The following is a 12291-nucleotide window of genomic DNA, read 5'->3' as shown; positions in this document are numbered from 1 at the left end:
GTTTTGAAAATTAAAGGATAAACATAAACTAAATAAAATAAGTAAATCTAAGGATAAAGGTACTAAGGTTTGGGAATTCACACTCACCAAATCATAACAACATACTTTATGTTCATCAATATTAATCCGAAGTTCTCACAAATTAAATCATAGATATGTTTTACTATGCTTCAAAGAATTAATCAAAACCATCACATGTATCTATTCATTGACCAAATCACAAAAGGAATCCAAATTCAATTGAAACACCAGATGTATCCGTAGAACAAATCACAAGGGATATCCAATTTTTATAAGTTAAAAGCCAAGCAATCAATCATATGAAATTATCTCAAATCATCACATGTATCCTTGAATCACAAGAGATATCCAAGAATCACTCCATATAATTGATTAGAAGTAAAACAATTGAAATATAAAACCCAATAAAATCAAAATAATAAAAACTTACATAAAAGTATTGATGCTCTTCATCGGTAAGGCTTCATCCCCAACCTTAGTTGGGAATTTAGCTCCACATAAAAATAAAATCTAAACCTAAAGAAAAACTAAACAAAAGAATTTTGCTCTCTGGTATTGTGTATCTTTTCTTGAATGCAAAGGAGTCTATTTATAAGCTTAGAAAAGTCCTAGAAGCCCTATTAAACCTAGATAATTCGGAGATCTGTCTCCCAGTCAAAATAGAAGTCTGAAATCGGAATAGGATTCGTCCAGATTTGTGTCCTTTAATTGCGGGGCAATTTTGGCATAGAAACCGTCCGAATTACGAAAATCCTATTTCACAACAAATTGTAGCATTTTGAGCTAGCTTTCCAATTCCATTTGAATCACTTCAATCCGATATTTGAGCAGAGAGTTATAGTCAAAATACTACGACGTGTGCAGAATCTAAATTTGAATCCGATCCGAAATCTTATCAAATCTGAACTTTAATCTGATTTAACATTTTCTTGGATTTGGTTAGACTTAACCACGCAATCTAGGTCTTCTCAAAGTATTATTTCTTCCAAACTTTTCATTTTTTCCCTTTAAAGCTGTAGTTTTTCTTCAATGACCTACAAAATACTAAAAGCACAAAACTAACACAAAATATTAAATAGCAACACAGCTAAAAGATTAACTAATATAAATAAAGGGGTTCAAATATGTAATATTTGACACTTATCAAAAACCATATTTCAAGACCATACAAACCCGTTACATGAAATGCACCAAACTCAAAACAAGCCAATCCCGAAAGATGTGGAGCTCATCATGTCTAGAAGCACGTGAGAATGTTCTTTTGTTGATATTAGCATTACTATACCGTCCCTCTTCATTGCAGGTTAGTTATTCGTCAGCACGGGTTTAGCTTACAATTTATTTGGAAGCCCTCTTCCAAATGAGTAGTTTACATAGAGTTGATGGATTTCATATTAGTAAACCTTGCATTTAAGCACATTTTCAACAAAAATGATCTCTAGGGTTTTGTCTCTTTTCTCTCTAGCTGTAAAGAGACAAAACCAAAGAACTCTCTTCAGGAGGCGGGAAGAACTCATTTCTTCCCTCCTCCCCCCTGCTAAACCTTTTCCTTCTTCTCTTCTTCCTTCTCTTATGACTATATCTTCGGGTTCCTACCAGCTAGATTTTCTTCTAGCTCCTTTTGCCTCGTTTGAGGCCTTATCCATTGCTTTGTATGATTTATACTTTCTCTTCCATAAATCGCCACCTTAGCCTCCCCTTGGCCACCTTACCGCTTCTTCTATGTTGCCGCGCTGTCTCCTCCGGTTGGATCTGCTTTGGGTCTTAGATTTGGCTTTTTTGAAGCTCAATCTATCTTACCTTGGCAGATCCACCCTCCATGGTGCCGTTCAACCGTATTCTCCGGCCTCCCCTCACCTTGTCGCCACCTAACGCGGCCCCAGTCTTGCAGCTACTGATTTATGGGTTTGGAGAACTTTTTCTACTTAATTATCTAATGTTTTTTTGTTGTGTCCCTTTGTCGTGCATCGCCAAGATCTCCACAATCTAGTCCACTCCTTGCCTCTAGGCTCCACGTCTTAATCGGTCCCCCACTAGCCGGCGTGTGGGGGGCCGATGAAGATGCTGGCGCGTGGGTTGCACACCCATGCCTTGTTGCCTCATCTGCTGGTTTAGTTGTTGTAGAGGTATTTTTGCATTTTTTCCGTTCTTGTTGTATTTCTATTTGTTATTTTATTTTCTGGTTGTATTTTTGCCTCTTGGTGTTTGTTCACCAATTTTGTTTGTTGGGGTTTGGGTGCTTATCAGCGTGGTTGACTCAACCTTTCTCTATGCCGATTCTATGTTGGTTCTCTCTGCAAGAGTACTAGAAGGTTTTCTTTCGGTTATTCTTGTATTGCCTTTGTTAGTAGCCCTTTGTGGCCACCCTTGTTTTCTTGATGGGCCGGATTATTCATTTAATCAATTCTCGACGGTTTTCTGATTCTCTTATGGTGGCGCCTTTTTCTGGTTGGTTCGAGGCTATTGTTTGGGTTGCCTACCCCTTTTTATAAACGAGTGTCAAAGTCCAACCAATAATTAGATATTTTTCCAATTATTTGCCATCCCTCCACGTTAAAAAAAAATAATACTATATTAATGAATACTATATATTATATTTTTATAGTATATATTATATATTTTTTTCAAAAAAAAAAATACTATATATTATGTTTTTATCTATATTAATACTATATATTGAATTATATTTTTATAGTATATATTATAATATATATATAGTATATATATTATACTAAATATTAAAAAAATACTATATTAATGCTTTTTTTTTTCTTTCAAAAAAACAAATATTATATATATTATATTTTACAATATTAATGAAATAGTCTTAAGTAGCTTAACCAATATCATAATTTAGTTGCTTTCTTAAAATATATAAGTTAAGATTTACTCAACGAAGGAAAATGTATATATATATATATATATATATATAATGACGGTTGTGGGTACATAACGGGATACAAACATGTAAAAAATTTCTGTCCAGTGATGAAGCGTGTCAATTTGTACGGGAAGCGAACCTGACCATATAAAATAACCAGGAAAACCTCAAGTTCCGTTCCCAATTTATCACCTGGCTTCACCCAAAATGGAACCAGAATTTTTAAATAAATAAAGGAGAAAAAAAAAAAGTTTTATTCTGTCCATCTCATTCATTCTCTTTCTCTCTCCCTATCTTCAAAAAACTTTTGGTGGCAGAAAGCCATTAATGCCAGGCTTGTGTCTGGTTGTGTATGAGATGTCAGCAGGCCTACAAAAAGTGACAATGAAGCTAGAAAAGTAGGTTTCATCAATTATTCTTCCTCTTCACCACAGTGCTTCTTCAAACTAGGGTTGGTTAGAGATTGTTGGCCTAATTTGGAAAATTGCTGCACTTATTCTGTTTTATGCAACACCCATCTTTCTTTTTTCCTTTGTTCTTACTCTACAATATTCCAGTCTGTCTCTCTCTCTCTCTCTCTCTCCATATTTTCCATTTATAGAATGCGTAATCAGTAGAAGACTGGAGGAAGATCTGCTAAATTAACCGATTGTTGTCTGAAGGATAGGTGAAATTTCAGCATATGTTTCATATTTTTCCATCGTTTTTTTTGGGGGGGAGAGACCAAGTGCAGTTTGATTCTTCATTTTTTAAAAGAACTTTCTTCGTTCTATTATTCTCTCTCTTTCTGGTTTACTCTAACACTTTAATTGTTCTTTTTGATTTTCTACATGATTAACATTAAATTAGCTTCTCCCTTTCTGTATTTTTCATGCATAGGAGTTTGAATTTGCTCTCTCTGAGATACTTGGGTTGAAACTTTTGTTAAAGATAATTGTTTCTAAAGCGATTTACTCTTCCTAGAAATTACTAAGTTGGGACTGATAATTTTGATTGGTTTTATGTGAAGGGTCGTATCATTTTTCTTCTCCCAAAAATGACGAGGAGGAAAATCCAGATAAAAAAGATTGACAACACAACGAGAAGGCAGGTGACTTTCTCTAAGAGGAGGAGGGGGCTGTTTAAGAAGGCTCTGGAGCTCTCAATTCTCTGTGATGCTGAAATTGCTCTCATCGTCTTCTCTTCTACTGGAAAGCTCTTTGACTACGCCAGCTCAAGGTTTCTCTCTCTTTCTACTTTGAGAAACATTTAGTTTTTCTACTTATAGTGTATGTATACATTTTGATCGTTTTATTCATGCATTGTCCAATACTTTTATCATTTCTTGATATCGTGGAGTCCTATCATTTCTTGAGAGGGAGGGAGAGAGAATAAAGATCCGAGTCAAACAACAAGACTGAGCAAACCTAAAGAGGGAGTGACTGAAAAAATATACTAGGATACATCAAATAAAGAAAACTTAAGTACTGCCGAGTCTTCTGCTTTCTGCAAACCACAGTTTTCAACTTTTAGAAGAAGAGAAGTTAATCTTACCATGAAGGGTTTAATGTGTCGCTGCTACCTATTTGCCTTTTCGATCACTCCAATCAAAGAGAAGTTGACAGCATTTATAAAAGGACGTCTTCATAAAATATAGCACTAATTTAGGAGCATACTTCAGAAGACAAATTCTTACCATGAAGCCACAAACTTATAATTGTGTTGTCCTGTTCATCTCCTCAGTTTACACATGTCGTCCTACATTGTAATTACATTCTTCGATTCACTTGAAAACTCTTCCTTTCTAGCAATTAGTTATAGGTGCAATAATAGAGTTGAAAATTCTGATAAAACAACGATAAAAAGAAAAAAAATTAACTTGTGATTGCTGCCACCTTTCTTGAATCCATCTTAATTCCCTCACTAGAGATCACAAAACCCAAAAACACCAGACTAGTTGTGCTAAACGGTTCAAGTTGTTAACATATATAGGCTCCATTTTGTTCTCTCCTTCTAAATGATTTGCTAAAAATGCAGCAAGTGTTGATCTATCCTATATGATCAGTCGACCTGTCTTGCCGGTTCATTATGTAATCTTTCCTTGAGGGTTAAGTTAGAGAATAATAAAAAGTAAATCTCTATTTATTATCTGCATTTATTTTTAGGCTAATATAGGATCATAGATCTCTAATTCAGAATCTTTCCTTACTAGAGTCGACCTAGTCTTAGAAGTGATAAAGACCTAACTAGTCTCTTATGCAATCAATAGTCTATTGTTTTCTATTTAAAGGAAAACTATCAATAAGAAATATATGAGTTGATTATCATTTTACAATATGGTTTAATGTGTTTTTAGAGGTTAAGGCTCTCTCGAAATAGCCATTAAAGATCACGGCTCTCTCGATTACTAGTTGGTTCACATCAATTCATCTTTCATATTCAATAAAAAGAGCTCTGTCACTCAATAGAGACGTTCAAAAGAGTCTCTCCAGGGGCTGCTTTGGAGCCCACCTCCGCATTGCATTCGGGCAAATCATACTTGCTCATTGATTGACTAACGCCCTCCTCCCGCAGCTTTTTCTATCCACAGTGGCTTCCACGTGGGTGTTCATTGCTCTAATATCAACACATATATGCTAAGAACCATCCCTTTTCATTACAAGGGTTGGAACAATAACCCCTTAGCAATAAACTCATCTACTTGCCTTTGCAACTCTTTTTGCTCCTAAGGATTCATTGTATGAGGTGCCTTGTTAAGAGGACTAGCACCAAGTATGAAATCAATGCTATGTTATTTCACGTGTAGGGCATCTTTAAATTCATGGCATAATGTATCGTATCCATGATAAGAGGCAACTCATTTTTGTGCTCATTTTCCTCTAGAGAAATAAAGGCATTGGATAAGTAGACTCCACTAAGGCCTTTTCAACTTCGGCTTTTGACAACAAAATTTTTCCCTCTCCCTTTATGTGGCTTGGGACAACTCTCCATTTTATTTGGCCTAAACCCACCTTCACTCTATCTTTCATAAAAGAATAAATATTTTTAAACACATCATGAATAACCTTTCTATCATATTGTTGGGGTTGACCAAGTAACAAATTCCATGTGTTCATAGGAATGTGACACTTCAGCCGAACCAAGCATTGCTTAAATACTTGTACCTCATTCAATGTTTTCACTATCTTTGTCACAACAACTTTCTCTATTAATGATAACATCACATACTTTGCCATGAGATCATGTAAATGGCCTGCTCCCGAGCTCCTACAAACCATTAGAGATTCTCCTTGATTGGCGTATGACTTCTTCTTCTTTCCTACCTACTCATCAAATATTGGCTCACCTATGTGATTCTCTTCATCTACAATTTCCTCCACAAGAGAAATAATTATATGCTTACAACAATCCGAAGTGGTCTGACCAAATCCTTGGCATTTAAAATATCGATGATCAGTAGGAGAGTTAGGGCAATTGGAACCTAAAAATCTAAATTTAGACCCCTAACAATGTGGATAACAATTTAATGCAGTTTATAATATCAATTTTAATTAAACAAACATTAATATTAAACCACAATTACAACAATTATCAACAACATAATTTTTGTTGACCTTGACGAATAATACAAGGACATAGATACATACAATCCTTGACGACTTAAGAAAAAACCTTTTTGAGGCAGTCAAACCTTGGATTCCACTATGAAGAATAATACAAGGACATAGATACTTACAATCCTTTGTAACGGTAAGGCTCCTAGCGCAGATGAGCTCCTCACTCACCTCCTTGGGTTCTCACTAGGCTCTAGATCCTCACTAGTCAAACTTATCATAGAATCTTTATCGACTCACCAATAGACTTCGTTAATGAATAAGCATGAAGTAGCACTATGGTTTAATTCAAACTCCAAGAGCCTTTAACATATGAACACGGCTTCATGGCACACACCTCAAGTTATCTTGTGTATCAACACATCAAGATACTTGGTATGCCAAAAATTGTCTCTTTGCTACGTTTAGGTTCTCTAAAAAATTGTGCTGTTAGAGATATAGAAAGATTGAGCAAAACTGGTATTTTAAAGAACAAAATCGTGTTTTAAGTTGTGGAATCCGGACATGTAAAAGTCATGTCCGGACATGATTAGGGTTACATTCCCAAACCACCCTTCATGTCCGGAGAGTAGCCCACATGCTAGGGAACACGCTGTCTTTGGTTTTCCTTATGTCTGAACATGTGTCCTCCATGTCTGAACATGATTGCTAGTGATGACTGACCTGGTCATGTCTGCAGGTATGTCCGGATAGCTTAGGGAAGATTTAGTTGTTGGGAGCTCCTCATGTGCTCGGCAACCCCATATGTGGATGTGACTCAAGCTAAGCTTGTGTCCCAACCACAATTCTGTAGGTATCTTGGAAACAGACTTAGATGGAACCATATTCAGCAAGTATGCTACTGTTTTTAAAGCATATCCCCAAAAAAAAACATGTAGAGTAACAATACGCATCATAGCTCTTACAATTTCTAAGAGTGTTTTGTGTCTTCTTTCTGCTGTACCATTTAGTTGAGGAGTACCCAGTGCAGTCAACTGTGATATAATCCTAACTTTTCATAAATGGTCTTTGAAGTCCTCGAGGAAGTATTCATGACCTCGATCAGATCGAATGGCTTTAATATGTTTATCTAATTGTTTTTCGGCTTCAACCCAAAACTCTTTGAATCTTTCAAAGACTTCAGATTTCTTATGCATTAGGTAAACATAACCATACCTTGAGTAATCATTAGTGAACATGATGAACTACTTATAAGGTGATTCACAGTATGCACTAATTCTAACTTGAACTACTTATGGGACCACATACATCAGTATGCACTAATTCTAACGAATCTTTGGCTCCATACCCTTCTGCAGAGAATGACCTTTTCGTCATTTTACCTTCAATACATGATTCACAGGCTGGGTAATTCCCAAAGTTCAATGGGCCCAGAAGCTCGTCATTAATCCGTCTTTGAATCTTCTTTGAGTTAATGTGACCAAGATGTAAGTGCTAAAGATGTGACAAAGATATGCTTCATTAGTTGAATGAACTTTCTTTTTTAGTGGTAAAGTATCATGAGTACTAAAACAAAATTGTTAATAGAATATAAAGTAGGAGGAATAATATACAAACCATCATTATACTAGAACAAATAAATAAATTATCCTTTTGTATTATCGCGGTTTCACTCAAAATAGAGGCATAACCGCATTTACCCTAAAAAATCACAAAAATTAAATTCCTGCGTATATTGGGTACATAGAGACGAATTAATAATATTAAAACTCTTGAATTGAAATAAATTTTAGAAATTCCAATGGAGTCGATCGGAACCCTTGTCCTATCTCCAAGTGTCAAGCACATCTCTCCATTCAGTTGTCTGGTTAGCTGTAACCCCAGCAATGAATTGCAGACATGATTAGTTGATCCTGAAGTCACTCACTAGGAATTTGTTGGATTCACAACTAAACATGTTTCAACCAAGAAGGAAGATTCTTTACCTTGACTTCTAGAAGCAAGACACTTGGTTCAATCTTTCTTCCAATGCCTTGGCTTATCACCGTGGTAACATTTTCCAATATGTTTGCCTTTTGTTCATTTCTCGGCTTTCTTAAACCTGTTGGCAAGAACTTTGCCCACTTGTTTAATCGGCTTCTTCTTAAAACCTTTTGGCTTAGAAGTAGAAGGCCGAGCAATGTTAAGTGAAGCCTTGGTCTTGAGGATTTTTTCGCTACGATAAACTCATTCATTAGTTCAACCAATGTGCAATCATTTTTACTCATTGACACATTCAATCTGAACTAATTGAATGAATTAGGGAGAGACTGTAGAGCAATGTCTACTTGAGATTCTCTATCAATCTTAGCAACCAGAACCTCCAGTGTATTAAGCATGACAATCAAGGCTAGACAATGTTTTCTTATTAGAGTACCTTCAGCCATCTTTATATTTAACAAAGATCTCATTGTTTCTTCTTTCGCTTCAAGATTTTGCTCTACAAACATTTCTTTCAAGATGGCCATCATGTTAGAAGCATGATCGGAATTTTGAAGTTGATGTTGGATCACGTTTGATAGAGAGGCCAAAACATATCACTTTCCATTTCGTTGGATTTCTCCCAGCGATCATGTCGTGCTTTCTCATCCTCAGGTGCATTTGCTGCTGCATCATTTGGAAAAGCCTCGGTCAGCACATATTTGTGCCCCTTAGCTGTGAGCACAATGTCCAAATCACATTTTCAATCCACGTAATTAGGACTTGTCATCTTATTTTGATTCAAATTAGTTGAGAAAGGGCTAAACGAAGACATTCTTGTTCTGAAAGTTTTTTAAATTTGAGCATACATCAGACATATATATTTAACATCTATTCATCAGACATATATATAAAAGAAGGACTTCTAGGGTTGGATGCCTAGGGCATGTAAAACCATAGCTTCCACCTCCTTAGTAGTTGACGCATAGGGCTAGGGATTAGCTCACTGGCTCATGCATCCACTGCATGTCCCTTGGGCTTGGATTTTATTACTAGCCAAATTTCCCTCTTATGCATTCTTCTGCACTGTTTCTCTCTAGCCCATGTTTTAATAAAGTAAAACAAGCAGCCGAAATAAGAAAGCTATATTGGTTAAATTACATTACCTTGGTGCAAAACTCGTAGCGCCGTTGTGTGGAAGATGACTCCTCTTTGCCTCATGTGATGCATTTGGAACAAGAGAAATGCTAGATGTTTTGAGGACTCGACTAGGAATATCGAGGACCTTATTCATTTTTTCTTGTACACCCTTTTCACTTGGATTGCTGGTTGGCTAGCGCCCTTAGTGATCAGCTTCCATGATTTTCTTTTTACGTTCTCTTCTTTTTTTTCTTCTTCTTAGTCGCTCTCTTGTATACTTCCGGTGTACTAGGGTTGCGCCCCTCTGCGCTTTTGATCTATATATCTTTACTTATCAAAAAAAATTACATTAGCTTGGTGAGAGACCTAAAGAGAAGAATAAAACTAGCTTCTGATAGTCCCGACTTACCTAAGTCACTATTTAATTACAATTGAATCTAGAAAAGAATTTAATTGCACTCTAGTTTATATTTTTGATTAAAAAAATTAATCCCTTAGATTTATTTAATATTGACTTTTGATTCCTCAATGAAATCTTATGTAGCAGAATTAAGGACAAAGATACTGCCACTTAATCCTCTACCTCTTTATCCTTGAGTCACTGATTTTATTATTATTATTCCCATACTTGTGAAAGCCTTATCACATGTACATTATTTTGGCTTGCCCAACCAAAATACCTTGGTGAGGCACTCGAAACAATTCAATCCATAAAATCTATCTCAATGAGAAATATTTTTTTTTTATATAAGTAATGATGCATTAAAGAGCGCAGAAGGGCGCAACCCAAGTACACAGGAAGTATACAAGAGAGCGACTAAGTAGAAGAGAAAGAAGAAGAGAACATAAAAAGAAAATCAGGGAAATTGATCTCTATGGGAGCAAGCCATCCTGCAGTCCACATATATAGCGTATACAAAAAGAAATGTACTATGTCCTCAAGGTTTCTCGACAAATCCTCAAAGCATCTAGCATTCATTTCCTTCCATAAACACCACATGAGACACAGGGGAATCATCTTCCACACCACCGCGCTTCGGGATTTACCACCCGACCACCAACTAGCTAACATCTCCTTGACGCTTCTAGGCATAACCCAACACATGTTGAACCGAGAGAAGACAACATCCCACAAAAAGCGCGCAACCCCACAGTGAAGAAAGATATGATCCACAGACTCCCCTTCCGATTCACACATGCAACAACGATTAATTACCACAATGCCCCTCTTCCTAACATTGTCCAAAGTAAGGGATTTCCCAAGGGCGGCTGACCAAGCAAAAAAAGCCACTCTCGAAGGAACCTTAGTGCGCCAAATACTTTTCCAAGGGAAATGGATGGGCTCTTTAAGAACGATCTTCCTGTAAAAGGAGTGAACCTCAAACTTCCCTTTTCTAGAAGGAATCCACCACATACGATCTTCCCCTTCCCCCCGCAACGAGAGCGAATACAAGAGCGAGAGAAGGGAGGCTAAAGCCGCCTCCTCCCAATCATGAATTCTTCGAATAAAGGTAACATTCCAATGAACCATACCATTTATACTCTCCCTGATGTCCGCAATGGAGGCAGCCTTGTTGCTAGCTATCTTGAAAAGGCTGGGAAAAGCTTCCTTGAGGGACAAATCGCCGCACCAAATATCCTACCAAAAATTGACTTTCAACCCCAAGCCAGGATCCAATCTAAAATGACGTTGAAATGAACTCCAACCCCTGCAAATGTGTTTCAGTAACCTCACCCCATGCGAACCACGAGGAACTTTAGAGCGCCAACCTCCCCGGGTCACCCCATACTTTGCTACTAAAATCCTTCTCCACCAAGCCTCTTCCTCATTGGCAAATCTCCACAACCATTTCTCCAAAAAAGCTTGATTAAAAAACCTCAGACTCCGGATCCCTAAACCGCCTTCCGAAATCGGGCTACACACCTCGTGCCAGCTGACCAAGTGGATCTTAGGCTCATCGTTGAGCCCCCCCCCAAAGAAAATCCCGTTGAATCTTCTTAATGCGATTCGCCACAGAGATAGGGATAGGAAAGAGAGACAAAAAGTAAGTGGGAAGGTTGGATAAAGTGCTCTTGATGAGAGTGAGCCTAGCTCCCTTGGACAAATACGAGCTTTTCCAGGGGGGCAACCTTCTAGCAATCTTCTCAATCATGTCTTCCCAAATAACCAAAAGCTTGAAAGAAGCCCCAAGAGGAAGACCCAGATACTTCAAAGGCAAAGAACCGATGCCACAACCCAGAATGCCAGCCAACTCACCCGCCTCACCCGATTTGGCTATATTTACTTTTAGCCTAGACACCGCCTCAAAGCCAATAAGAAGGGCTTTAATGAATCTGATTTGGTCAGGAGTAGCCCCACAAAAAACCAATGTATCATCTGCAAAAAGAAGGTGAGAAACAACAACCCGTTCCGACTCTCCGGCACCCACATAAAAACCATTGATGAAACCCCTGCTGATGGAAACATTAATCATCCTGCTGAACGCCTCCATAACTAAGATGGACAAAAAAGGTGAGAGGGGATCACCTTGTCTTACCCCACGCGAACTCTTAAAGAAGCCGGAAGGAGAGCCATTGATCAAAACTGAAAACCGCACAGGCGATATACAATGTTCAATCCATAAGCACCATTGCTTGCCAAAGCCGCACCTCCTTAACATATAGAGTAAAAACTTCCAGTTCATATGGTCATAAGCCTTTTCCATATCCAACTTGCACAAGAGGCTGGGATCCCCTTCTCTGATACGGCTATCAAGA

At 37.4% G+C, this 12291-nt stretch overlaps 1 protein-coding gene across 7 annotated transcripts in view; it reads left to right on the top strand.

Moving 5' to 3' along the window:
- Positions 1-3184: 3184 nt before the first annotated feature.
- Positions 3185-12291, top strand: part of LOC132177009 (MADS-box protein JOINTLESS) — a 53350-nt gene continuing 44243 nt past the window's right edge. For 6 of the 7 annotated variants that reach the window (XM_088515138.1, XM_088515137.1, XM_088515139.1 and 3 more), the window contains exons 1-2: positions 3185-3569; positions 3912-4120. In XM_088515138.1, coding sequence (XP_088371264.1) covers positions 3939-4120 — 182 coding nt within the window. In that variant the 5' untranslated portion in view covers positions 3185-3569; positions 3912-3938. The remainder of the gene's footprint in view (positions 3570-3911; positions 4121-12291) is intronic. The other variant, XM_088515134.1, reaches the window with a different exon arrangement.

This window comes from Corylus avellana, chromosome 4, assembly GCF_965113065.1.
Source record: "Corylus avellana chromosome 4, dhCorAvel1.hap1.2, whole genome shotgun sequence".
NCBI lineage: Eukaryota > Viridiplantae > Streptophyta > Magnoliopsida > Fagales > Betulaceae > Corylus > Corylus avellana.
The sequence above is the reverse complement of the archived record's forward strand: the minus strand, read 5'-3'. Positions and strand labels throughout refer to the sequence as shown.